We start from the raw sequence: 26,118 nt of genomic DNA on the forward strand, positions 1-26,118 counted from the left end.
GAGGTCTATGCACAGGCACGGAAATGACCATTTCCGATGTACTAATTAGGTTTCTGACGCTATGATATGTACATTGATTTCAGTTTTTTGCTCCCGACAAGATGCCAGCCAGGACGTGTGTTGGCGTCGCTTATCTTCCTTTCGGGGCAGCTGTGGAGATAGAATGCACTGCCGAGATCCCAAATTAACGCTTTACGAACCTTTCTGTGTGAATTATGACGAATATGCAAGTGAAAAGATTTGAGTCTCGCAGCGTGGTTTGGGGTGTGGTTTTTAATTTAGAATGGCACAAGAATCAACACAGGTGAAAAATATATTGACAAGAACATTCCCATACCTCGCATTCAAGCACCAATCAGTATCTATTACAATTGATTTGAAGACCAACTTGGAGGACAGTGAGACGAAGAAAGTTTATACGGGTATGTTAACCGTCTCGCTTGGGTGGCCGGAGCACTGCTAGGCAACTTGTGACCGTCATATGGATGGGTAGCATTGATCGTGAGAGCGGACGAACGTCCAGGACCAAACGTACATGTTGGCCTACTCTCATTCATGCAACTTTACATTAGCTTGGTAAATGACATATATGGTTGGAATATTTCCTATCCTCTGGCATATCCTCTTAATATTAGGTATTGTTTTGATTAATCCTTGAATGAATCCTCCAATTCAAATAGATAGACATACACAAAGACTGGTGGCGAACGAACGTAGACTTGTTGTTTCACTTTGTTTTCTACGGACCTGCTCGAAATTGACATGGTAAAGGTTATTTTGACAAATTCTTACTACTAATTTAAAGTATTTACCAACCCTTTGTGTCACTATACACCGGACCAATACATTCCCATCCCATGTCATCGGTGTGCAGCTTCTCTAGTACAACGTAGAGTCTATACTATACGCCTCTCGCACCGCCCACTCTCTGACGACAGTGTACATTGTCATTTTTTCCAAAATAAACGTCGCTACTGGTACTGTGAGTATCGCCAGATCCTACCATGCAGTCAACAGGTGTCACTTGCAGCTGTACTTTCCCCCTGGATTTGGAATTCACTGGTCGGAGAACTGACATTTGCTACAAAACGGGATTGCCGTTGCAACAACTCACAGCAACATACCATTAATGGCACGCATATTCTTCACGTTTCACAAATTCTCACACCATAGCTTTGTTTAACAACTGATGGTCTAATCCATCCCTATATTGTAGACTTTGTTGGGTCCACATATGTTGAAATTGAACTGCACAACCCCAAGGTTTTTATTTTGAGTAAGATGTAGTAGTGCCTGTTAAACAAAGGGCACTGACAGGAAGTGGAAATAGAAGGGTATCCAAAAATTTTCACTCCCGACCATCCCAACAATAATTGTTAAAACACTCTGCACAAACACCCTCCCTCTTGTCTCCTCGCCTCGCACGCGCGCGGTCAACAACCGCACACGCCAAACAGGTGCTCCACTGCTGGCCTGCATTCGTTGACGTCGAATTAAGCCCCAGACCCTGAGTAGCAATAGCAAACGATTCGTCCATAAACGCCTGGGCCATCTCATTGGAGTACGCAGTCTGCCCCGTCGGTACGCCTGTCACGCCCGGCTCCCCCTTCGCCCGCTTCTCTGCACTCGCACCCCCATTTGCGATGTACACGACAATCGGGGCACCGCTTCGCTCGTCCTCCGGCAGACAACCAAAGATCGTTGGGCGCAGCGTCAGCCCTCTGTCCACGAATGTCTGGGGCGAGGCCGGCACGCGTGGGAAGGGGTACAGCCGCCCGGACGAGAAGCGCTTCGCGCGTGCGGCGGCATTGACAATGTCGCTGCCGTTGGCGTAGGACGTTGGCAAGTCCGCGGGTGCGTCCACGGCATAGATGACATCTACACTGCGCGAGCGCATGATCAGAGGCTGGAGGGGCAACACTTCCCCATTAGAACCGCCGTCGACGAGAGAGAGGAAGGATTGCGACGAGGAAGGGTATGTACGCTGTTGATTTGCATATTTCTAAGTGAAATTTTATATGCTGGACAATAAGCAAGCACATACCGGATTAACACCCTTAAAAGGATTGGGTAGCGCTGCCGAGTCGAGGCGCACACTCACAGGTGAGGGGAATGTTGCATTAATTGCGCTGATTAATGCCCCTTCTTGTGTAAAGGGAAGGAGGTTCGTTGTCGCTATTCATAATTATTTGTCGGATGGTATTACATTAGCTAAAGAGACATGAACGCACTGTTGAGCCCATTAAACACATTACTGCTGATCCCTGCAATGTATGCTGCCTGGTCAACGCCGACAAAGCACTGCGCATCGACCTTGTTTCGGCCTGTCCCCGAGGCAGGGGTCGATCCTAGCAGACGCGTAGGAATGAACGACGCAAGCGTGGGGTCCCAAGAGCCCGTTTCGACTGGACTAATGTTAGTATACACGCGACCATATCAAATAGATAGCTTCTCCTCATTGATCGCATCAAAACAGCGACGCAGATCCATCACACATCGAAAGAAAAAAGTTGAATAGAGCACGTACACATATTCACCTCCCAAATCTCGCTCCCGACAGGGACACTGTTCCCGGGCACAATATCTGCCAATTGCTGGGGATCGTCGGGATTGTTAATGAGCGCCGGGGGAATTGCATTCCAGAGGAGGATGGGAAAGGGCTGTGTGTGTGCTTTGAAGCTTGGACTGCCATCATTTGAGAAAGAAAATATGGAAGAAATAATACCCCACACTCACAGATTCTGTAATCCACTGAATGTAATGCCATCTCCATGCGATCCGGGGCTCAAAATTGTCTCTGCTGTCGTGCCGTTTACAAAGTGTCTTGCAATCATTCGGGTCCACGCGTCCGTTAGCGTTACCGGGAAGCCCGCGGAAGCCTTTGGCACGAGCTCACTGAGCACCGCCTGGAAGTACGCGCTATTCTGCGCATCATCTGCTCCTGGGGCAATAATATCAAAGGCGCTAAGGAACCCACCAAAGTGGGAATTTGACGCCGGCGCGTTGGGAAAAAATACAAGCTCAGGAATGGTAGGAAAGTTGGCTTGCACCAGTGCAGTGGTGAACCAACCTCCGCCTGAGAGCCCAGCCAAGTAGGTAGCGGCCTGAAGCAGTCCGTTAGATCCCGTAGGATTTGTTGTATTCCGGCCATCAATTGCAGTAAGCACGCCTGCAGCAAAGTAGGCTGCCCTCAAGCCTCCACCAGAGAGTGCAATGCCGAGCCTGGGCAGGTCAGCAGGACGTGTGGGAATGAAGGGCTGTTTTGGTTGTTTTGGGTCAAGGATTTCTGACACATACGAAGGGAGTTTGACACCAAGTGGCAGCGCAGCACGGACAGAGGTAAGATACGCTTTCCATGCGTCTGGGAGGACGCTTTGCATGCGCCCGTCGACATAAGCACGTTCTTCAGCGGAGAGAACGGGTGCTCCTGCAGAACCAGCTGACCTGACCAGATTGCGGGGGCAAGTGACCTTGGAAGGACCAGTCTGAGAGAGAGCAAGAGGGAAAACGGATAGGAGAGTGAAGAAGAGCGCAGCACAGCGAATAAGCTGTGGCGGAGCCATCGTGGTAGGCAAATAGAAATGTTTCTAGAGGCTGCTAGCTATATCTTTTCCAAAGGCATGGTCTTGACGGCCCTGCGAATCGCAACACATGATGACGAGTCCATCGTATCCGAATGTCAGCGCTAAGGTTTGCAACGTTCACGTCATGCCGGTATAATTAGTTTGAGAACTGCGGCCCGACGTCTGTTCCTGATATTTTCTCCCATACATACTCATACCAGTCTCAGGCTTAGACAGCTAACAGAAGATGGTGCCTATTCGGGAAATTCTCAACGCCACCATGCATGCACTTGAAGGCGATTAATTAAAGCGCGACCTATTTGCACAAGGATACAGGATGCAAGAAAAATAGCACGAGTTAATAGTGGCCCTCACTGCTGGCAACTGCTGTTTATTGTAAAATAAGATATAATTCGCTCAGACTACATTGCACTTTTTGGGATATGTCAATTTTGGCTGGAATGGAGAAAGGAAAGAGAGGTGGTAGAATATTCGTGGATTCAAAATGTTCCGTGGGTGCGTAGGGCTTTGGCGGTGGTCAGGAACGACCAAGTGAAGGTCATGAGAAGTGACCGAATTCGAAGCAAGATACTACACAAAAACGCGAGTGGTGAGGAAACGAAAACGAGGAGAAGTACCAAACACTGGAAAAAGGAGAGGAGGGTGTGATCAAAAGAAGTTTCTCAGAGACGAAGCGAGGAGGAAGGACGAGAGGAGACTGGACGAGTATGAAGACGAGCGGGGAGGAGAGGAAAATACGAGGACAACTTTATTATGTAGATGTATTCAAATATTAAAGCATCAACCGAAGAAAGCATGACCATTTGACTCCGTTTTCATGGGACCCGGGAAGCTCCCGTACAGGCATGTCCGGATTTTCGCGGATTTGAGGGCGCCGCAGGAGAATCCATTCTATCTGGCGCCGCAGGCAAAATTTTGGCCAAACAAAGTCCGGTTTGGCAGATTTGAGGCCCATATTTTAAAAAAACTTCTGTAGTAATTGTTCAAAGGCGGCATGCCGCAACCATTTTTTTCCCAGATGCAGCTAATTGTTGGTCAAATTTGGGGACGGGATCTTAAAGGGGAGCTTCCCGGGTCCTGTTTTCATTCTCCGCCGGAGCTCTCCCGAACATCTGGAGCCGAGTTACAGCGAGTTACCTATCGATACGAGTCTCGTTAGTCTCGTTCCCAGGGCACGATCTCCCCTCCTGCAAGAGGCCTGGGACTAATACTAATAGTAATAGGCGGAGGTCAAAGTCGGAGTCAAAAATTGCAAAAATTCTGCAAAATTTGATCGGGGAGAGCGCATGTTGCCGAGAAGCTTACATGGTCAATCTTTCTCACGAATTCATTTCTGCCGCGTCTCCACCACCTTGCCACCCACTGCTCCTGATATTATGGATCCAAGTGGTCGAGCCCCACAATTTCTTACATTGTTGTTTGGAGTCATTCCGGAAATTGGAACAGAATGACGACATCCGGGGGTCGTAAAATTATTTGACTTCATTCTTGACGATTAGGCAGCGCCAGTTAGTGTCTCTATAAAATCTGGTTTAGCTTTTACAATGGTGAACATATTCTTCTTCAGGAAAGCACCGTGCATATCTCCAATATGAAGTTGGCAGTATCTCTCGAAGCGCTAGCACTTCTTGTCTCCTCCGCAATGCAGGCTGTCTCTGGAGCTACTCTAGCCTCTTCTGCATTATCCATAATAAGCACCGCAACGAATCCAAGCCTAACTTCACAACTCTCCAGTGCAACAGAATCTGCCACACCACCAGCCAGGACTTCAATCTTCACGAGTGTGGGATTTCCTACACCCGTTTCTTCCTCCATAGTACCTCCGGAATCTGGGAAGCCTGACCCGCTTGCCCCCCCAGGCGGACTAAACACAAATGGAACGCTGCCTTTCTATCACCCCCTCAGTGATTTTGACTTTCAATCTCTAGTACGTTATATGTTTCCTCCATTCAGTCGCGCATTTTTTCATCATCGACGTACATTATAGAACCTTGCACTTAATCAAGAATGGATAGAGTTGGACCTTTTTCACCACGGACTTGCTCAATTCTCCGATGAGGAGTTTGCTGCTGCTGGTATAAACGCAGAGGAACGCGCACTGATTGCGTACATGGGAAATCAAGAAATTGGCCACGCGCGCCTCATTCAAAATATGCTTGGTCCAAATAACTCCGCCAAACCATGCACGTATCAGTACCCCTTTACCACTGTTCGCGAGTTCCTCGATTTCAGTCAGCAAGTGACCCGCTGGGGGGAAGCCGGTACAATCGGATTCATACCTCACCTTAACTCACGCGACTCGGCGCAGATGCTATTGCAGACAGTGACAACGGAAGCGAGACAGCAGATGGCGTTCAGGCAGCTCGAGGGCCTCTTCCCAATGCCAGTCGACTTCCAGACTGGGATCACGCAGAGCATGACCTGGACGTTGCTCGCACCCCATTTGGTGAGCTGCCCAGCAGAGAACCCAAGGATTAACTGGCAAAACTTCCCGGCGTTGAATGTCACTGTGGGTTTTATTATGATGAGGCTCAAATTAACTCCAACTTACAAAAATATGTGTGCTTTAGAATGCTCCAGACCCCACCCCGTTGTTTAACAACACCTCCGTTGGAGCTGATAACTCAACTTCATCCGGAAATGACACCACGCCAGCGATTACGCACAACAGTACCAATCCGCTATCGTTCCCGGGGCGCGAAGTATTCCTTAGCTGGGAGCTTCCTGGAAAGACAGTTGGGCCTAACAATAGCTATAACACGACTACCGCTGCTGGGCCTGCCAAGGTTCGTCGATTTTACCACTATCTTTACATTCGATATGCTGACCATGTTGATAATGTGCAGTTCGCTGCTTGGATATCACAACTCAATACAACCTACACCTTGCTCACTGACGTGAATGGAACAACTGCAAAAACTACGCAGCCCTCGGGGTTTGTTTTAGGCGATGGAACATCGCCAATCTTTAACGGAACTTTGTGCGATGCATTTTTCCTGGTACTATAATCCCAAATTACTAACGTTATTTATCTTTTTTTCAGATTCATCCTGGTGACCGACGCCAACGTCACTGTTACGCCGTCTAATGTTACGGCCATTAACCCTCATATTGTTGCTGGGCCTGCTGTTTACACCGCTGGTTAAATCCCAGTCCCAGCGTGATATGTCCTTGTTGACTCTTACTAATTAATTTATGAACCCCGTACTTCATGTAAACCTTAATTGCCCAGTTCAAAGATGGCCTTCAGACCTAATAATATAGTTGGCATCGGCGATGTCACCAACATATTCGTAAGACCTGATGAGATCCAGCTGCCCCCCAATCTGTCTACTCGCTCATATCCGACCTGTCACTAATTTCCTCGTGATTTCCGCCAGTTTCTTTTTCACTAGACTGTTCTGGTTCCTTCTGGATCTTGTTTATCCAGTAATCATCACCGTATCCCAACGTCAGCTCCTCCCCAGCCGCAACATTCGTAACTGTTTGCATGAAAGGTATGATCAGCTATACTGTCCGAGCCTTATATGAAACGCATAATTACGAGTTTCAATGACAATGCGGGGCGCAAAGTCCACAATCATCACTGTACAGAGTTTAAAGTCAGAAATGACAAGAAGATATCTCTGGATCGCGCTGGATTGGGAATCCTACATCTTGCATTACAATTCGGCATATCAGGCTTACTGTCGTTCAAATATCGCGTTTCATTGCCTGCATGCCACGAGTCCAGAATGTCGTCATACACTCCAAATGCGTAGTTCAGGTTACTGTACTTCTGAAGCCTGAATGTAAGGCCTATGAATGCATAAACAAGATTGGATTTGGAGTAAGGAAACGTACGGATCTATGGCTTCAGCAGCCGGCCCGGTGAGGTGTTCGCCGGTATACTCTGGTACCAATTTAACAAAACAAAGATCCTAATGCATATGTGCATTAAACAGATGGTGTGAAACGGTTCTCACCGCCGATATATTCCCCTGCTTTCATATTTTTGATCGCAAATGCGCCCAAACCGTACTTGCTGGGCATGATACGAAATCTCTGTTAAAATTTAGTCGCAAATTCTAAGAATCTAACAAGTTATGTTTACCAAGAACTTGCCCATTTGAATTTTTACGTTTTGGCACCTCCCTCGGCCCACGAAGGCACCTGGACAAAGAAATTACATTTCGTTCAGATCATCAGGTGCCAATGTAAACGTACCTCTAGGAGAAAAGCAAACCACTGCATCAAATATTTCAAGAGGTACCAACTTCGATGGAAGCTCACCTAGCATCGCATCCCAAGCACAGCTCTGGATCACACTCCATTCCCTCCCTCACACATTCACACTCGGATAGTTCATCACCTCCTGGAACACAAGGTCTCCATGCCGAAATTCCTGCTGACTTGGATTTGTTGTGACATTTGCACCCTTTCCGTCTTATCTTACCTTGGCACAAAAAAAAAGTAATTTCAAGACTAACATCCACACCTGTCTGTTATGTACTTACATTTCAATGAGCAGCGGCATGATCTTTGGCACCGTTCCCTATTTCGGAAGCAAACACAGTTACTGAGACGATTGCAGGGACCTTGATGCGAACATGGTCCAGATCTGAGAAGATAAGTCGTGAATTTTAAGCTGGTGTTGTTATCCTTTATGATGCTCACGGTTTAGTTTTTCTCGGATCGGCTGATGATATGTAAGTCAGCATCTACAGCAAGAAAGAGAGGGCTAGACGAACCAAACGCGAAGGTTGGACGAGGCTCTGAATCTCTCTCTGGTTTGATATCATCATCCGGGAGAATATTAATTCGCTCAATGTACATCTAGTATAGTCTCAGAACAGTAAATGGTGTCTTCATAAGTTGGCGGTATACCTCAAAGCATGGCTTCCGACATATCACCGCCATGTCGCACGGAAACGTGTCCGGCGCAAGTTTAAGAACGCTTTCAAATAATGAACGTTCATCTTCAGTCCAATGATTGTTCTCCTATCAATAAGTTACCATAAACAAGTCAATAAGTAGTAGCACGTGGGACGGAGACACATACCTGGTCTGCGCTCAGGATATTGACAGTTTTGAAGCAGTTGACACCACATGCTTTACCTTTTCCTTGAAGCATCTTCGATCCCTTTACAGTGGCCTTGGGCGGAACAATGGGTTGAGGTTTGTCTGATCTTCAGGTCACTATACATATCCCCTTACTGTATTACCAGTAACTTGCCGTGTGCTTCGCAGAACAACATTGCGCAACTCAACCGAGGACAAAAGTCGGCCATACCACGAACTACTTCGTCATAGAATGTCGCGCTGTGATTGATGGTGTTTTCAGGGAAGATCTTTGAGGTACTTTGATCACCCAGGGCATTGTCTGAGCCGTCGTGTGACAAAGAAGAAGAGCTGTCTTTGTCGCTAGCATCTCTATCTTGGGAAGGTACAAGAGTGCTCGTGCCGCCTGGCCATCGGAACGGGTCGCTGTTGGTATCATTAAACCCTGTACAACTAGATGCAAGTGACGCTCACCGGTGAGAAGCATGCCAGACCAAGCTCTCCTTGCTTTTCACCAACATTGCATGTTTGAACATGCCAAATTTATCTATCTCCTCATACGAGTATCCGTGGTCCATGTATAGACGCCGAGCGGCTTCAACCTCAATCATCTCACCTATTTTGAGTTATCGCATTGCCAATTGGCGCCCAAAATTGGGCACAAAGTCTACAGAAACAGAACACTCACGATCTGGATCGTCAAGATCAACCTGCCAAGCAAACACATCAAAGTCATCGAGGTAGTCAGGAAACCTTTTAAGGAACTCTGGTTCGTCTGCGTAGGGCAAAAACGGTGCGCGAGTGTCCATATCCGGGTTCAAAAGGCGGACGTTATGCGATAACGGTGTGCATGTCGTATATTTGGGATAGGGTTCGGGAATTGTAAAATTTGAGTCGTCCAGCACAGTGGGGTCCATTGGCCGCGTTGTAACGTGCATTGTGTGTCCGTCATCGCTTAAGTCAACGATTTGGCAGGTGTAGTTTGAGTTCGACGGGACATAGATCGGTGCCGAGATTGCAGGAGGATCCTGTTTGTGTCTACCAGGTCCGCCTCTAGACAAATTTTTCAATACAGATTTGCAGTATTGAGTTTCAAACTCATAAAACTCTGTCCACACGTCTTTGTATACCTTCAGAGCAATAGGACCGTGCTCCGCAAGCCACATTGGTTCAGTGACAATTTCCTCCTGATCGGTTTCATCGACAGCTGTTGCAGTATCGTCATCTGCAGTCTCATCTTCGTGGGCTCTAGATTCTTGGTTATAACTATCCTGCAAGATCATCACTATTCCAGAGCTAGACAGTTAGAGGGAAGCTGGCGAAAGGCACTAGTGATAACGAATCTATATCCTAGTAAACAAAGAAGCTCTTTATGTTCCCACTGTGACGGTGGAATCCGAACTTCAAGCTCAGCTGTCAATACTTGGATAATTCCGGCACCCCGGGATATATTTTGCTTAAAAGCGAATCACATATACCCCGCGTGTTTTATTCGCAGCTTTGGAGTAAAAAATGAGATCATACCGATTCAGTGTGTTTATATTTTGTGAACAGGAGACTTTTATGCTAAGAATGTCTATTTCTGAGGAAACCCTTTCTGTCCAGACACTTTCTCAAAATTTAAAGCATCACTTTGAGATCAACGTTCAGTGAAACTTCTTACTACTGTTTCCAAAAGCTATAATATTGGTATCTTAGCTCCTGTTGGCGATCCCATGGCGTGTGCAAAAAACAGGACTCAAGGTTGAAGTTACAGTCAACAACAAAGGAGCGGAATTTAAAATATTGATTTATAAGTCCTGCTGACTCAGAACCTTTGTAAGGTTGTGGCATATGCCGAATCGGCACGTCTGTTTCGAACCTTTTCGGTTTTTGCTCTTGCGTCACTTTGCATCCCGACCATCACAATCAGAAATGCTCCCTGCGCCACCAAACTTCGCATCCGGCTCGCATCTTCCTCAATTCTCTCTGCAAAACACTTTCGGCCCTGGGTCATCATACGGACCACATCCACAACCCGGATACCTCTCTCAGGCGCTGTTGCACGATCCACTGAATCAAGCAGCAGATCCCAACTCACCAGAGGTGTTCAAGGACAATATACAAATTGTACAGAATCATGTCCATCGTCTGCGTGATGCAGCGAAGCAGCTCCAAACGGCAATGTACGTCAAATGATCGCTTTTCTGGTTTGCATGAACAACTAGTTTCAGTTTGAGGCAATATCGTGACTTCTTACCGTACACCGTTCTAGTCAATTGGCGTATCAACCTGGATACTCGCCTGCATCCACTGAAGCTTATATCTCGACACTCAAAAATGAACTCGCTATGACGATTGAGATTCTTCGTAAATCCGGTGTTGGTGCTCTACCGTTCATACCCCCTTCCAACGACGACAATCCATGTCCTGTGCCCACAGAACAGGCCCTTTTGGAAAATAGAATGACGAGTGTCAGGGCGCTTCATGAAAAGCTGCAACGTAGCCAGGACAGTGCGGCGGTGGTTGCGAATTTGTTGACGACAGACCATATTGTGAGACCAGCAAAATGAAGTTTTTTAATGGATGAAGGCGTTCCACGCATAGGATGCGGCTTATCGGGAAATTGAAAGGGACTTGGTCGAAAATCAGAGCATCAATTTGAATTACTGGTTTCATCACATTGCAACCACTTTCATCAGCCAACATATCAACTAGTCACCAGTGACCCGTCAACGATGGGGCCATCGATGAAGGGACTCAGCATCGCAAGCTGGAATCAATGTTGATATTGCTTGTTGGATCAATGGTTACGATGGAATACGTTTGGCATGTTTAAAATTCTAGATAGTGGCGTTATGATGGCACCTCGAGAGGGATATACAAAGTGCTCCACTGTACTTTGTCTCGTCGAGTTATCAGGATTCAGGAGTGAATTCGTCGTTGTGGAGGGGACGAAAGTTGGAATGTAGCTAGCTGTGCATTACACTCTTCGGTGATACATCTTCAGTGATCTTTCTGCTGACGCGCGTCCTATTCAACGAAACCATTCAACTCTGAGAACATCGTACTACGCAAATGAGAGCAGACCACCTCTTGGATATATGTTCTTTCTCGTGATCCAAGTGGTGCCATCTCGAAAAGATTGGGGTTTTTTGCGGCTGTAGTTCGCTTTGCGCATGGTCTGACCAAGCATCTTCACATCGATATCTTAATTAAGCTCTAAATTCAACTACAGAGGTATAAAATAAACATCATGTACGGATACAAACATTGGCTAACGTGCTACAAAGTACAGTTACAGTGAATGAGTGTGGGGGTAGTGAAGTGTGTATGTGGAAATGAAGAGTCCAAATCGTATCATAAAAGTCCATCATGAAAGTTCGACCATGGCTGGAAATAGAATTAACATCCAACAAGGGGCGTAAAATCGTCCTCGAAGCTGCCGTCGGCCTGCAATCCAAGCCCCCGGCTCGCAAACGCGTTGAAGACCGTGCATTTGTGCGCGCCATTGTATCGGATAGTGTCCGCGAGGATCCAGGCGTCGCGGGCAGACACAACTGAATGGGAAATATCAAATATATATCATCACACATCCGAGTGAAGAAAATTAAACTCACAAGTGGGATTACAAGGCTGTAGCGACAGCGCATCCATGTACAAGCGCATGAATACGACATTGCCCTCGGGTGCGTCGGCGTTGGTAAGCTTGTCCGCCGCAAAACCGTGCTTGTCAACCAAGGCCGCGTAGACGTTGTGCAGCATGTTCGCCCAGACTTCACCGATTTCTAGGAGATGAATCAAATCCTTGTCAGTATCGTCTCATCAGTAGTAAGAAGGGGAAGAGGCGCGGAAATGGAAGGAGGGGGAAGAAAAGGAGGTATATACGCACCGTGAACCTGGTTGCGCACTTTGAGTGCACTGTATGTGAGCGAATTGACATTCTTATCGACAGAGTATGGCGCAGTGCGGATTCCGCGGCGCAAACTGTTCGTAACATAGCCACCCATAACCATATCCACTGTCTTTTCAGAAGTCTGGAGCATCCAGCTTTAGGGGTAGAATGCAAAGAAATTGTCAGTGTTAATGATGGAACATGTAATTGAGGGACATACTCGGCCATGGCATCCCCCCATCCCTCACCCATACCACCAGACTCGAGTGTCTGCAAGCAACGCGCTGTGCCACCGCCTGTGAGTCGGGTAGTGATGCCGTGTGCGAGTTCGTGGATGAGGATATCGTTCTGAAGTGATCCATCGCGTTCAGGGGACTACCGTTTCGATATAAGAATACAAAGACACAAAACGATGAGATATGAGAAGACTTACCACAACATCCCATGTGAACATACGACATACACCATTCTGACCACTACATCAAAAGATATTTGGATAAACAACCTAGTTATGCCCACCAAAGGAAAAGAAAAACACATACTCAGGCGGCGTTGCAAAATTTGCATTATTCTTCCCTGATGCGTCCTGCACCGATAGAAGAACGCGATCATTTTCTTTGCCTCCCTTGCCAAAGTTATTCAGCTGGAAATTGAACTTCTCCTCGGTGAACCCATAGCGGTAGGCAAAATCGTGCACGGCGTTAGCCACGAAGAAGGCATTAGTTTGCGCTGCGACGGCATTGGCCGGAAGTGAGGGATCGAAGGTATCATTATAGAAGCTGAAGAAGGATGGCCCAGCGCTTGTCTGCCGTTGGACGCGATCACCTTTGAAGACAATGACGTTGTTGCCTCTGTGAGCGAGCGGCTGTGTTAGATCCGGATTATATTTAGAAAGGCACGGGCGCTTACGATGTGGAAGTAGAGTTGGCGAAGCCGATGCTATGCCAACCAAAAGGGGACGCGCCTAAATCCTCTGGGTTCTCAAGCAGTTCCTGTCCATCGAGGAAACTTTGTTTGGTGAGCGGAAGCGCGACATACTTTTAAGCATTACCGATTATTAGACACCAGAATCTGAATCATATCAAGAAAACTTACGGAGGCGTCGCTGACGAAGTCTGTCACGCTCACGAGCTCTCCAGAGTGAGCGTCAATGTATGCCTCATACCACGCGCCAGTATCTTCATTTTGAATCTGAACAACGTGCACGAGGGATACAGAGCCATCGCTCTGCGCAAGGTATTCCAGGGTTGTGTTCCAACCGTTGTATGTTCCTTCGAGGATGGTTTCAACCCTAGGGAGGACAGAGCGCCAGGAAACCGTGGGTGTAGACGGTGCGATCTTGGCTAGAATCAATGAGTGGCTGGGCATTAACAACATAAACTGGGGAAAGTTTCGTACCGGATTTGATGTCAATGAAGGATGTGGAATAGGATACGACCTTGTCGTCATTGAACCCTATGCTGGCTACAGCGTTTGCCAGAGGTACTCCATTCTGTGAAGAAAAACATTATCAGAAAATGTTAATTCCATTGTGGACGATGCAAGCACGAACGATGGCCTGTTTCATGTATGCTACACGTGTCGATCCCGAGGTAAATCCCGAACCCCACGCCGCCTTGTCGGAGCTGATGCCTTGTGTATTGAGGTAGTCAAAGGCAGAGTCCCTCAACGACGCAGGACCAACGGATCGACTTTTGATTGTGACCCCATCCTCACCGAAAACCTGTAATCCAAGAGAAAAACAGATAAATTGGGATATCACGAAAAAAATGATGGTCAACGTACATTAAATGATGACTTGGGGTGATAGCTCTCGAGCTTGAGAGCGCGCTTTCCGATGTACCTGGTCATATGGGTAGCATGACGAGTATACTCTGGGAAAGGCGCAGCTTCGACATATGATGTAGCAAGAATAGCAGCAGTGATGAAAGAAATGAACGACTTGGAAAAAGCAACCATTATCAAAACAGTTGAACGTTATGTGTCTGTGTCGGTGTGTGGATTAGAATAGACTAAATGCTCCAAAAAAAGGAAGGTCGTAAAAAGGAGTCGTAGAAGTGTTATGGAGAAGTTAAGAATAGGAAATAGGGAAACAAAGAGAGAAAGTACTGCCATTAATTTTTAGCACAGTTTTATATCCTCATGTACAATAAGAAAACATTCCTGGAAACCCCGGCCCTTGGGGAAACGACAGGTATCCAAGTCATCCATGATGGCCTCGTCAAAGGGCAGACAGGCGTAAGTTCGAAGGCATGTCTTTCAAGAAAGACAATAGCAAGACAATGGGTTGGACAATGGCAATGAAGTGGTTAAGAGAAAGCAACAATTATGGTGTCCCTTGGCAGTGGTAACGCCAAGAGACATGAGCAGTCGGCCCAGTCGGAGGATTGTGATCGGGCCGCGATGTAGGAAGTTTACTAGTTTAGGTTTAGGTTTAAGCGGAGTTTGACTTTCAACTCAGATCTCAAGAAGCTCTCCAATTGAAAAAGATATGGTATGTACTGGATATATCTAGTTCTCCTTCCATCCAGCCATAGAGGGGTGAAGGATGTGTATAGTAGTTCCAAAAGCGAAAAGAATGTGCAACTAAGTGCTATGAAGTAAAACCGTTAGCCAGCGTACATTATGACGTGCCTAGCATCCATCCGGGAGAGTGGCGTCGTCGGTGAAGGCGGAGCTGGCCCTAATACCTAAACCGCGACTTGCAAAGGCTCTTGCGACCGTGCACTTGTTCGCGCCTCCGAAGCGGTTCTGGTCAGCCTGAAGCCAAGCATCACGGGCTTCGATGACTAGGAACAGAGAAAGTGCATTAATAACAATGTACCATCACCCTAATAAATCAAAGCTTACAAGTAGGATTACAAGGCTGTAGTGACAGGGCATCCATAAACAAGCGCATGAATACAATGTTTCCCTCGGGCCCGTCAGGGTTTGTCAGCTTGTCAGCAGAGAATCCCTTCTCGGCGACCAAAGCCGCGTAGACATTGTGAAGCATGTTCGCCCAGACCTCACCGATCTCGTGTACCTGGTTGAGGTTGCGAAGGCTAGCGTAGGTGAGCGGGTTCGTGGCCTTGCTGGTTGAGTAAGGAGCAGAGCGGATACCACGCGCGTCGCCGGTGACGTACGCACCAACAGCAAAGTTGGTGGTTTGAGCGGATTTCTGTGCCATCCAACTAAGTAGAATACGACTGTGAGATGAGAATTTACAGAAAAGAGGGATTGAAAGTACTTCGCCATGGCATCTCCCCATCCTTCACCGAGTCCTCCGGATTCCAGGGTCTGTAAACATCTGCCAGTTCCGCCACCAGTCATGCGGTTAGTGATGCCGTGAGTGAGCTCATGGATGATGATGTCGTTCTCCAAAGATCCATCACGGTTGACTGGCTGGGCGGATTATAAGTAATGAAAAATAACCATAATCAGATTAAAAAAAGCCTACAGGTGTAAGATTCCAGATAAACATGCGGCAAATACCCGACTGGCCGCTGAATTCATATCACAAAATGTAGTTCAGAATCCACGGCAAATTGGAAAGAAAAACAAAGAACTAACTCGGGTGGGGTAGCAAAATTAGCATTGTTCGTACCCGATGCATCCTGCACCGAAATCAACACGCGGTCGTTCTGCCTCCCGCCCTTGTTGAAATTCGACAACTGAAAATTGAACGCGGCCTCGGTGAACCCATACCGGTACGCAAAGTCATGAACGGCGTTGGCCACAAAGAAAGCGTTGGTGCGGGCGGCGTTGACGTTTGTGGGATCGATAGGTTGCTTGTTGTCGTCGTAAACGGCATTGAAGTTAAGCCCGGCGGAGGTCTGTACAGAAACTCTTTGGTCTTTGAAGGCGAGGACGTTATTTCCCCTGATATGAAAAGGCGAAGTGCGTTAATTGCGTTTTCAAGGTTTCGGATGAATGCGAAAGCCTACGAGGTGGTGGAAGAGTTTCCGTTCCCGATGCTATGCCATCCGAAAGGGGACGCCTCTGGATCTTCAGGATCTCTGATGTTCTCGACACCATCTTCAAAGCTCACTTTCGTCAAGGGAAGAGCAGTGTACTGCACGTTCGAAGACCGATACCTCTCTTTAGGGACATCATTTTTTGCGATTCTAAAATAAACTCACCGAAGCATCATTGACGAAGTCCGTCACACTCAACAATTCCCCTGAATGCGCATCAATATATGCCTCGTACCACGCATTCGTCTCCTCGTTCTGGATCTGCACGACATGAGTCAGTGCGACAGAGCCATCAGCGCGGGCAAGATATTCGAGCGTCGTGTTGAACCCATTGTACTTTCCCTCCAGCACCTCCTCAACCTGTGGGAGAACGGAGCGCCAGCTAACGGTAGGTGAGGCTGGCGCAATCTTCGCAGCCTTCGTGTCAACGAAGGAGGAGCCGTAGGAGACAACGGTGTCTCCGTTGAAGGCGACATTGGCGACGGCATTGGCTAGGGGTATGCCGTTCTGGTTAATGTCAAAGAAGGAAAGGGACTGTTGAGACTATTTAGTTTCTAGCAAATCAAGTAGAACATACGATAGACTGCTTGAGGTAAGCAACGCGGTTGGCGCCAGCCTCGAACCCAGATCTCCAAGCAACATTGTCGGAACTGATGCCCAACGAGTTAACATAAGCGAATGCAGAGTCCTTCAAAGGGTTTGCGGAAGCGACGAGAGAATTTCCAGAGGGAATCGTAACACCGTCGTCACCAAAAGTCTAACAAAAAATGAGAGCAATGATGTCAGTAAGATATGATAAAAATAGGTTTGACGCGCATCCGTAGACGAGGCCATATTGATCGGTGGGAAGCGGCAAGCGGAGATTCGAAGCTGTCAACTCACTTTAAAGGTTGACTTGGGGTGATAGCTCTCGACTTTGAGACTTCTCTTTCCGATGTATCGGGTGTGGTGAGTGGAATGGCGTGCATGGAGTGGCCAAGGGGCGGCCTCAACAGTCACGCTGAGCACAGCAGCCACAATGATCGTAGAGAAGAAAGAGCCAGTGAATGAAACCATTTTCGAAACGGCAGGTATATATGTGCTTGGAAAAAATGAACTGCGAAATTAAGGAAGAAGGAAAAGGGGCACGACCGAGCGTGTTAAAGAAAAATGAGGGACAGAAAAGAAATAAGATGGATGGAAGGAAGGTGGAGAGGAGAACGGAGGGTAGGGGCGCCAGCGGGGCATTGGATGACCATGTTATATAGGCCCGCGAGCAATAATCTGGTCTTCAGGAGTAGAAAGTCTGGGCATAGACATAATCTCAGAAGATGAAAGGGATACCCAAGGGAAGTTCGCAACTTGTAACAAAAGTGTTCTGAATTTGAAGGGTCCTCATGGTTGTACCGATACGATTTCGGTTGCCAGGTCAACTCTTCTGTTGGGCTTCACAACTCATCGTCATCATCAGACTGGCATTTTGTATCGGTCTTTCGCTTTGAAGGTCAAAAGCCATAGGAACTGGAGTACAAATATATGCAGGTGTAAGCAACATGATTCCCAGCGTCAGAAAAAGTTTTCACACCTTTTGCCACACACATCGTTGTTCAATGAACCCGTTTAGACGCACCACTAAAAGGGGCTCCATGGAGGCAAATTTCATCACGTTGTCATTTAGTTACGCTGACCTTCCAATAAAGGCTTGGCATCGCCCGCTTATTTCTGCTGCGGAAAAACGCTGAAGGCTGGAGAAGTTAAAACAAAAAATGTAGTTTCCTTTGGGTCTCGCGTAGTATATTTTTGAAGTAATCTTGTATGCGTCAGGTTTCAAGTAAATTGCTTACCACAGTACATAAAGTAGATCGTTCATTAACTAGATCGAAAAGCCTCACATTTATAACATTGTGCAGGCAGTGTAGCCACACCCTAGCCATTAATGTCGGCAACAACTGCCGTAGATCGGAAAGAAACGTCGTCAGTGATGAGAGCGCCAAAGTCCAGGGCCTCGTTCGTTCCGGATACAAATTGATCAAAAATGGAGCGGCTTGGAGCGGCTTGGTGAGGCGTAATATTCCAAAGAAAGTTATTTTCTTAGCTCTGGATAGGCTCGTACACCAGTCGTTTCTGACTCAGCATATTTCGAGCTCCGCTCGGTTTCGTCAGAAACGGCTGGGCCAAACGGTTCGGTTTTGGCAGAGTCACGCTTTGTCACGTCGGACTTGTTGAAATTCGAACAACTACGTCGATTGCGACCACTACCCGTCCCCCTCCCCCTCAAATTCTGAATCCTCTGAATCCTCAATAACATCGTACTCCTCCTCTATTTCCTCAAGATCCATGTCAAGGTCAAACCCTGCATGCTAGACTCACCCATACTGTCTGAAGCTGAAGCATGATTTGAATCTACAGATGATATAGAGACTGCATTTGGGACAATCTGGGTACCCAGAGGTTCACTTTTGATGGAGGTGGGATGTGCAGGTATGTCTCTTTCATTGTCTGTTTCATCTGCAGAGACTGGGCTCATTAACCGCCCGGACCTGCCATCTAATCTTAGAAGCAGTTCACCTGCGCCATAATATATGATTTTTCGGCTCAAATTACAAGTCATTTTTTTCTCAAAAAAATTTTTTTTTGTGACCTTGTAAAAATGAAATTTATTGTAAAAGAAACCTATCTAAATGATTCTGTAGACAACTTTATTTTAAGTTGTGGAAGGAGGTTGTTGAGGCAAATCGCGTTTTTTTCACCAAGTCCGAGTCACAAAACGAGGATTCCCTCAAATCCGAACCGTTTGTCCCAGGCCTTCTGTGAATCTCTTTCTTTTCGCACTCCGATCAATGTTTGACGACATAAATAAAGACAACATTTGTGCAAACATATCACTCGGTACCTGCCTTATCTAGAAAAGAGACGAGATTCACAGAAGGCCTGGCTCGCGAGGCTAAGCTCTGGAGAATAAAATGTTGCTAAAAAGTAGTAAATTCTGCACTAGCACTTGTAGGATGTCGTCTTGTCACTGGATCAAAGTACGATAGTTAAAGTTGCAAGAATATATATTATACCTCATCATACTATGTACAACAAAAAACATTCCAATCAAACAGCCAAGCGGTATTGATTATGTACGTTAAATTTACTTGCGGTAAATCCAACACTGCTCGCAAGTTCATCAAAGCTTCAATTCTTCAACAACACTGAACTTCAACTTCAGTAGCAGTGTTATAATCAGGATGAATGTAAGGCTGCCGACTGACTACACAACCCTTTCTGCTGTATAAATACTGTCCGAGATTAAGAAATATATCGTCTCTTAATTGGTTCTTTTACGGTACCGGTTTGAGTGTTATTGCTGTGTTCGGACAGACAGCAGGTTACAATTGCCAATATTGCGTTATATGCAGCAGACTCCTTAGACATAATATATGACCTCAAGAACCTGTATAAACTGTCTGACATCTAGATATAATTGCATATACTATGGTTAATCACTTCACAGAACGATTGGAATGATGTAGAAACCGCTTTGGGGGACCTTGGAGGACCTCTGTTGATTCACTGACCCCTATTTACTTCCATTGCGACAAAATTTATATCACGTGATGTCATGGGAACGTGAACGGCAATCTCTTTGCTTGTCAGTTTCACTCAGCGCTCACCGTTATTCCCAACATCGCATCTATGTCGTTTTGACATTCAACTCTGCTAAATTTCTGTTCACAACTAGAACACAAAAACAAAGAAAAGTACAAGCCGTAAACTACGAAGGTATGCACCGGTTTTTGTTTGCCAATTTTTTTCTAAAAGTTCTACCATTTATGCCGTCGTATTGTTCTTGTTCTTGCTTTTGTTCTTTCGCGCCTCCCGGCAGCTACAACGACTTCAGTATCTCCCACCACGAATCAGGAAATTGTGAAGGCAAAATTCAAAGTGCCTAATGGCTGAACTCCACCCTATAATACCCCGCGACGAGAACAATCAATCCTCGCTCGCTCTTGCGGCTCAGGACACACCTGAACCCGTGCCTATTACAGAACAAGAAGTCGGAGAATACAGAGAACAGGACAGATTTCTTCCTGTACGTAATAACCAACATCAAACCTCATCTCCCAAATCTTATAACATACCGAAACCTAACTCAGATTGCCAACGTCTCCCGAATCATGAAGTCGTCTGTGCCACCCACCGCCAAGATTGCCAAAGACGCCAAAGAGTGCGTGCAAGAGTGTGTCTCCGAATTTATTTCGTTTATCACATCCGAGGCTGCGGAGAAATGCCAGCTCGAGAAGCGCAAGACAATAGGCGGGGAGGATATACTGTACGCGATGGGAACGCTTGGGTTTGAGAATTACGCAGAGACGTTAAAAATTCATCTAGCAAAGCTTAGACAGGTGAGTTTGGTTTCCTTTTCTCTTGACATTCCCTAGGTGGAGATTGTTCTTTATTCTTGTACAATGTGAATGCCCCGCCACTTATTTTTAAACTAATTTCTAGAACGGAACCACGAATGCATCATCAACCACGAACGCTGCTAGAGACCAACCTATAGAACCCAGAATGGACGGAGAGTAGACGTAATGGTGCAGTCAAGCGATACATGTCGAGGTCGAGTTGAAGGGGAAGGTTGCTTGGGGCAGAGCGTTCTGTACGATCTATGTACGACTATGGTGTGTACCTTCTGGTTAAGCTGAGCTTGGATCTAGTGGTGAACAACTGATTCTCCGACCCAGGACTTATATTTATTATACATACATACTGAACAAACAATTCAATTATTCTAATATCGTAACCTTACTCGATTCGATGGAGATCCAGATCCCACCGTGCCACCTTCTGACAAGAACCCACCTCGACCATCTTATGCGAGCATCCGCCTACTCATTACTGATGTTTGTTATACACCAACGTCGAATGTTAAACCCTAAAATGTTAGGCTCCAAACCCGACAACCGCCCAAGCACTCTTCGTGCCTGGCCATTTCCTCGCATACGCACCCGCCGCTCTGCGAGCGTCCTTTCGCGTCCTAAATCCCGCATGCGTCCAGGTCCACAATTCCTCATTCCCCGTGCCCTCATTTGCATCACCCCCTCTCACTCCTATTCCATGACCATCCCCGTGCCCCATTCTTCCTTTTTCTCGCGATGTACGCGACGACCCCACGAGCCTTATCAGCTCCTCAATATCTGCTTCATCTTTTGCGACACGTCTTCGCGCACGGATCTTGTCTGCCTCTGACTCTTGTGCGGAGGGTTGGGAGTGATCCACCCATGCGCGAAGCTTCAGGCTGAGTAGGCTGGCGAGCGGGACATGGGCAATTGGTGTTGCAGCTGGGGCAGAAACCGGTTTTGAGTTTGAATATGGAAGTGGGTTCGACAAGGAAGATGAAGCAGAAGCAGAGGCGGAGGCATAGGATAGGAAAGTCGCAGAACTGTCCAAGAACAGTTTGTCTTTAGGAATGTGTGGGATATCTAGCGGGCTATTTGGCCCGGGGAGGAGGATGTCAATTTTACATGCTCGAACTCCGCTTTGGTCTGGTGTCTTCAGTATATCAGTCCCCTGGTTCTTCAGGTCTTGTTGTCCCGAGATCGGCGCTGACGAAGAAGGAACAGACGTCTTTGGAAATCCAGATGCCCGGTCGTGTTTTGACTTTTTCGAATTGTGCTCTCGTACAGTCGGAGGGAGGGTGTACCATAGGATGCGATGTGTCGCTCCCTGCTTCCTTGAAGCTGTGAGGAAGAAAAATCCTGACGATGTTGTGGTTGAAGAGACGAGGAGGTCTTTGATCGTTTCGTCCGTTTGGACTGAAGAGGCGTTCAAGATGAGAATGTCGATATCCTATCGAGTTTGCAAGTGAGTGAGAATGAGTGTGCAAATTCTTCTTGAACAATTAGACTTGTAGGCTCGGTCTTTATTCACGGTGAAGAACCTATCATTGTTGGCTTAAAGGCAAACCGTCCACGATAAAAGTGCAGCGACAATATAATAAATACAGCAAATGAAACTCCTTCTTCAAGGAGATTCATCACAGATACACGTACACACCTCAGGCAGTCGGTGCTCCATTCCATGTGCAAGCATAGCTGCGCTCCCAAACAGGCACGCGTCGAGGCCGTGCGTCGAGAGAACACTGAGTGCGACGCGAATGGTATGTTGGATTTCTGTGTAGCTGAGTGGAGGTTGAGTTTGTGAGATAAGTTTAGATGCGGACATTGCAGTTGTGGTTCAAGAGAGCATGCCCAAAAGTCTTGGGTTCAATGACTCGGTCTCGGGAGCGTGAGCATTGCTCGGAAGTTCGCGGCAAGTTTCATATTTCATTTTCAGCGTTTTTTGTTGACTTGTCGCTGTTAGATTATCTCCAGGGCTTTTATTGAATCGTATCTCGTCCCTTTATCACGGTATTCCATAATTATTCTGACTCCCTAAGCAATGCCTAAAATTTGCGAAGCGACGTGATGGCAGTGGTATTCTTTTCTTTCTTCGCTCTACCACTAGTGATTGGACTTGGAACTGACCCCACGTCTTACACGGTCCCTTTCAATTTCTTCCCATTGAACCATGAAGTTCACTATCGACGCATTCCACCGGATAATTTCATACAAAAACCAGGCATCACGTTTACACGGGAGTTCCCATAAATGACACCCTCTGCCACAGGCAAAAGCCAAAACTGAATTCAAACTTCTCGCACGCTAGAACCGCCCCCCGGTTCTTGAGATCATCCATGCCAATTTCTCGTAAGGACATCCCCATACGCAGTGCTTACTCCCAGGCGTTCCCAGAGAATATCTGCCCGGAAAATTGGGTGGTTCTGTATAAATGTTGTCGAGCATCAAATGGGTACGGTTGCACGCTTGGATCCTTGCCCTGTCCTTACGCACAAGTCCACGATGTCCTCAGAGAAGGTTGACGAGAAGCACGACACCGAGTCCAATGGAAGCCATGCTCAAACCTCAAGCTCTGAAATCGACCTCTTTTCGTTCCACGAGAAACGGGCAGGTCGTTTGATTATTGACCCAGCGTAGGCATTCGTTTCTCTTGTCCTAAACATATTTTAATATCGTATCTCTGAGTTTAGCGAAGCAAAAATTGAGCTTGGAGAAGAGGTTGCGGCTAAATTGAAGTTGTCTGCAGATGGGACAAAAGTACTTTGGCCACAACCGACAGACTCTGATTTGGATCCCCAGAACTGGAGCGACGGTCGGAAGACACTCCTCCTCATCATCATTACGCTTGCTGCTATCGTACCCGATTTCGATTCCGGTATAGGTATGCTTTTCAATGGTTCAGTTTTGTACCAATTGAGTTTATATTGCTTAACAGGGATCGCTGCTATCTTTGCTTTGGCGGAACAATACAACACGACCACTGGAGTTATCAACAACCTCACATCAAAGTGCGTTCCCGCCCACAGAATCATCCATTGTCAAATTTTCCTGACTGATTGACGGCTATGTTGTTCGCTCGGGAAGTTGGAGTATTTTCCTCTTAGGTCAGAATTGCTTAACTGTAGTTATCTCGGCTTTCGATAGGTTCTGACCATGTACCATATTTGCATAGGATGGGGTGGCCTTGCTGCTGTGATGGTTATCCGACGTCTAGGTCGCCTCCCGGTGTTATTTTGGTCACAGGTGAACCTGTTTCTGTCCCCGTGAATGGATAGTGTTTGATAATTGATCATTTGATAGGTTCTGGCATTAGGGTTCCTCGTTGGTTGTACTTTTGCCCCCGATCTTAAGACTTTCACTGGTTCGCATATTCAGTAAAGTCGCTGCAAATGCCATTAACAATATATCCTCTTAGCTATGCGGTGTTTGACCGCCTTCTTTGGGTAAACTATGATCATCTTCTGTCGACCTCCGACGTACTAACCCACATGATCAGAACTGCCCCACAAGTCACAGTACGCAATCTATACATCTTCTTGAGCGGAACCTTTAATCCTGAAGATGTTTAGGGTCTTTACGTTGTGACTGACCTATACCCCTTTCACCTCCAAGCAAGGAAACTTAACATCTGGACGATGGGTTTCATCGTCTCTCCATTTATTTCCCCATTCGCCTTCGGCTTCCTCGTCGCTCGCACGTCATGGAGGTGGGCGTATGGCATTGGGTCCATCTACTCTGCGATTGTGGTTTTGCTCATTGCATTCTTTATGGAAGAAACGTATGCTCCAGTTTTTCGTCTCTGAGGATTTTGTTCCCTAAATGGCTTCAATTCTCATAAAAGGATGTTCGACCGAACGTTGAAACCTATCCCATTGCCTACTTCCACAGGACTCAGGCTGAGAATTGAGAACCTTGTTGGCATCACAGGGTTAAGAATGCAGAAATATCGCATTTCTTGGTATGAATCTTTCGTCAGCCCATTCCGACTGGTATGGAGGCCTCATTTATTAATGGTTTTGTTATTTGAGGTTTTTATTTTACCTCTTATTTGTTGTCTTCCACGTTTGTTAATTTACTCTATGATAGGCAATGCTTTTTGGGTTTGGTATCGGTATCAACGTTCGGGCTGCAATTGACATTCTATTTCTTTTTCAAACTGACAAGAATTTTAGGTTACCAACGCCGTTTTCCTTGGTTCCCCACCTCCCTTTGGTTATGGCTTTAGTGAATTCGCAGTTGCAGGAGGATACGCAACACCCATTGTACTGTACCCTTATATTTCTCTTGATAGTCATGCTTAAGAGAATTTCTTAGGTATCTGTTATTCTCGGTGAATTATTTGGTCGGTACGCCAATGACTGGATTATGAACGCCAGTATCAGGCGGAACAAAGGTGTCTTCGAAGCCGAGAGCCGCCTTTGGTGAGTCGTACTGACGCTTATCATGTTGAGTTAATTTACATATCATTAATCGAATAGGGCATGTTATATCGCCATTCCTCTGTATATCTGTGGCTTTATCACCCTTGGGGCCTCGTTCCAAAAACACCTTAGTGTCGGGGCATTAGTAATGGGATGGGGAATTGCTGAATTTGCTATCATGATTAACACTGTGGCCGTATACGCCTACTGTAATGACGCGTTCCCAAAACATCAGGTTGGGATCCTATTAGTACTTGTGCAGGCAGATCATACTGAACGTAATGTAACAAAAGGGGGAAATCAGCGCCTTGATTAATCATGCGCGTGTTCTTGGTGGTGAGTGTGTCTTTTTATATAGATTATTGTGAAGATTAGACCTTTTTCGTTCAGGCTTTAGTGTTGCGTATTTCCAAGTACCATGGGCGCTTAAAAATGGCGCCATTCAAACCTTTGGATGCGAGGCTGCGTGAGTGCTGTCATTCTCGGCTGAAGGCTTCTTCTAAACCAAAAGCTCATCATGTCTTTTTCTCTACTCAATGAACTCTGTCAGTATCATTGCCGGCCTATTTGTGCTCTTTATTCCATTCCTACAATGGAAAGGGTCCGCTCTACGGGTACGCACTACGTGTTCCCACTTTAATCGTCGAATGCTTATCTTACATACTGTTCAATACAATCTAGGCCAAATATTCATTGCACTAATACATTATTCTCCTATATACACCCATGGCCTTAATAACGAGGATGTATATAACGTTTGTACCCTGCGAGTAGAAATGATTTGAACACATGTCTTAGATTGATTTTTCTTACTAGTTCTTACTACAAAAGAATATACTTGAAGCAACTTTAGCAATCAGGGGTCACGACAATCTGACC

The 26,118-nt window shown here is 46.5% G+C and overlaps 9 protein-coding genes across 9 annotated transcripts; 4 read left to right on the forward strand and 5 right to left on the reverse strand.

Annotated features, from left to right (window-relative positions):
- Positions 1-1,348: 1,348 nt before the first annotated feature.
- JR316_0009514 (Lysophospholipase 3) lies at positions 1,349-3,563 on the reverse strand (the record flags this gene model as incomplete). The annotated part of the gene is made up of 5 exons (XM_047895216.1): positions 1,349-1,984; positions 2,045-2,175; positions 2,232-2,405; positions 2,528-2,685; positions 2,737-3,563. 5 exons carry the CDS (start codon positions 3,561-3,563, stop codon positions 1,349-1,351), a joined length of 1,926 nt encoding a protein of 641 aa, XP_047744935.1.
- Positions 3,564-5,175: 1,612 nt separating this feature from the next.
- JR316_0009515 (Protein rds1) lies at positions 5,176-6,730 on the forward strand (the record flags this gene model as incomplete). Its single annotated transcript, XM_047895217.1, has 5 exons — positions 5,176-5,511; positions 5,572-6,093; positions 6,155-6,370; positions 6,431-6,564; positions 6,628-6,730. The coding sequence occupies 5 exons, from the start codon at positions 5,176-5,178 to the stop codon at positions 6,728-6,730; spliced, it is 1,311 nt and encodes a 436-aa protein (XP_047744936.1).
- Positions 6,731-6,914: 184 nt separating this feature from the next.
- Positions 6,915-7,616, reverse strand: JR316_0009516 (Histone-lysine N-methyltransferase MEDEA; the record flags this gene model as incomplete). Its single annotated transcript, XM_047895218.1, has 5 exons — positions 6,915-7,066; positions 7,129-7,170; positions 7,239-7,369; positions 7,428-7,476; positions 7,550-7,616. The coding sequence occupies 5 exons, from the start codon at positions 7,614-7,616 to the stop codon at positions 6,915-6,917; spliced, it is 441 nt and encodes a 146-aa protein (XP_047744937.1).
- Positions 7,617-8,083: 467 nt separating this feature from the next.
- JR316_0009517 (uncharacterized protein) lies at positions 8,084-9,907 on the reverse strand (the record flags this gene model as incomplete). Its single annotated transcript, XM_047895219.1, has 6 exons — positions 8,084-8,184; positions 8,315-8,399; positions 8,626-8,747; positions 8,857-9,050; positions 9,099-9,240; positions 9,313-9,907. 6 exons carry the CDS (start codon positions 9,905-9,907, stop codon positions 8,084-8,086), a joined length of 1,239 nt encoding a protein of 412 aa, XP_047744938.1.
- Positions 9,908-10,538: 631 nt separating this feature from the next.
- JR316_0009518 (uncharacterized protein) lies at positions 10,539-11,176 on the forward strand (the record flags this gene model as incomplete). Its single annotated transcript, XM_047895220.1, has 2 exons — positions 10,539-10,789; positions 10,879-11,176. 2 exons carry the CDS (start codon positions 10,539-10,541, stop codon positions 11,174-11,176), a joined length of 549 nt encoding a protein of 182 aa, XP_047744939.1.
- An 832-nt stretch (positions 11,177-12,008) lies between these two features.
- On the reverse strand, positions 12,009-14,457 carry JR316_0009519 (Extracellular metalloproteinase MEP; the record flags this gene model as incomplete). Its single annotated transcript, XM_047895221.1, has 11 exons — positions 12,009-12,163; positions 12,224-12,391; positions 12,496-12,653; positions 12,719-12,873; positions 12,932-12,974; positions 13,041-13,349; positions 13,408-13,535; positions 13,594-13,841; positions 13,897-13,990; positions 14,051-14,221; positions 14,284-14,457. 11 exons carry the CDS (start codon positions 14,455-14,457, stop codon positions 12,009-12,011), a joined length of 1,803 nt encoding a protein of 600 aa, XP_047744940.1.
- A 675-nt stretch (positions 14,458-15,132) lies between these two features.
- On the reverse strand, positions 15,133-17,510 carry JR316_0009520 (Extracellular metalloproteinase MEP; the record flags this gene model as incomplete). Its single annotated transcript, XM_047895222.1, has 9 exons — positions 15,133-15,287; positions 15,349-15,671; positions 15,728-15,882; positions 15,938-15,983; positions 16,051-16,359; positions 16,425-16,552; positions 16,620-16,961; positions 17,032-17,211; positions 17,337-17,510. The coding sequence occupies 9 exons, from the start codon at positions 17,508-17,510 to the stop codon at positions 15,133-15,135; spliced, it is 1,812 nt and encodes a 603-aa protein (XP_047744941.1).
- Positions 17,511-20,370: 2,860 nt separating this feature from the next.
- JR316_0009521 (Nuclear transcription factor Y subunit B-2) lies at positions 20,371-21,005 on the forward strand (the record flags this gene model as incomplete). Its single annotated transcript, XM_047895223.1, has 3 exons — positions 20,371-20,511; positions 20,576-20,824; positions 20,928-21,005. The coding sequence occupies 3 exons, from the start codon at positions 20,371-20,373 to the stop codon at positions 21,003-21,005; spliced, it is 468 nt and encodes a 155-aa protein (XP_047744942.1).
- A 2,315-nt stretch (positions 21,006-23,320) lies between these two features.
- On the forward strand, positions 23,321-25,941 carry JR316_0009522 (Efflux pump radE; the record flags this gene model as incomplete). The annotated part of the gene is made up of 18 exons (XM_047895224.1): positions 23,321-23,451; positions 23,509-23,699; positions 23,754-23,826; positions 23,903-23,922; positions 23,991-24,061; positions 24,119-24,179; positions 24,234-24,261; positions 24,315-24,333; positions 24,388-24,596; positions 24,660-24,846; positions 24,905-24,937; positions 24,991-25,080; positions 25,133-25,239; positions 25,297-25,474; positions 25,533-25,575; positions 25,630-25,705; positions 25,790-25,853; positions 25,921-25,941. 18 exons carry the CDS (start codon positions 23,321-23,323, stop codon positions 25,939-25,941), a joined length of 1,602 nt encoding a protein of 533 aa, XP_047744943.1.
- Positions 25,942-26,118: the final 177 nt, after the last annotated feature.

Source organism: Psilocybe cubensis, chromosome 9 (genome assembly GCF_017499595.1).
Source record: "Psilocybe cubensis strain MGC-MH-2018 chromosome 9, whole genome shotgun sequence".
NCBI lineage: Eukaryota > Fungi > Basidiomycota > Agaricomycetes > Agaricales > Agrocybaceae > Psilocybe > Psilocybe cubensis.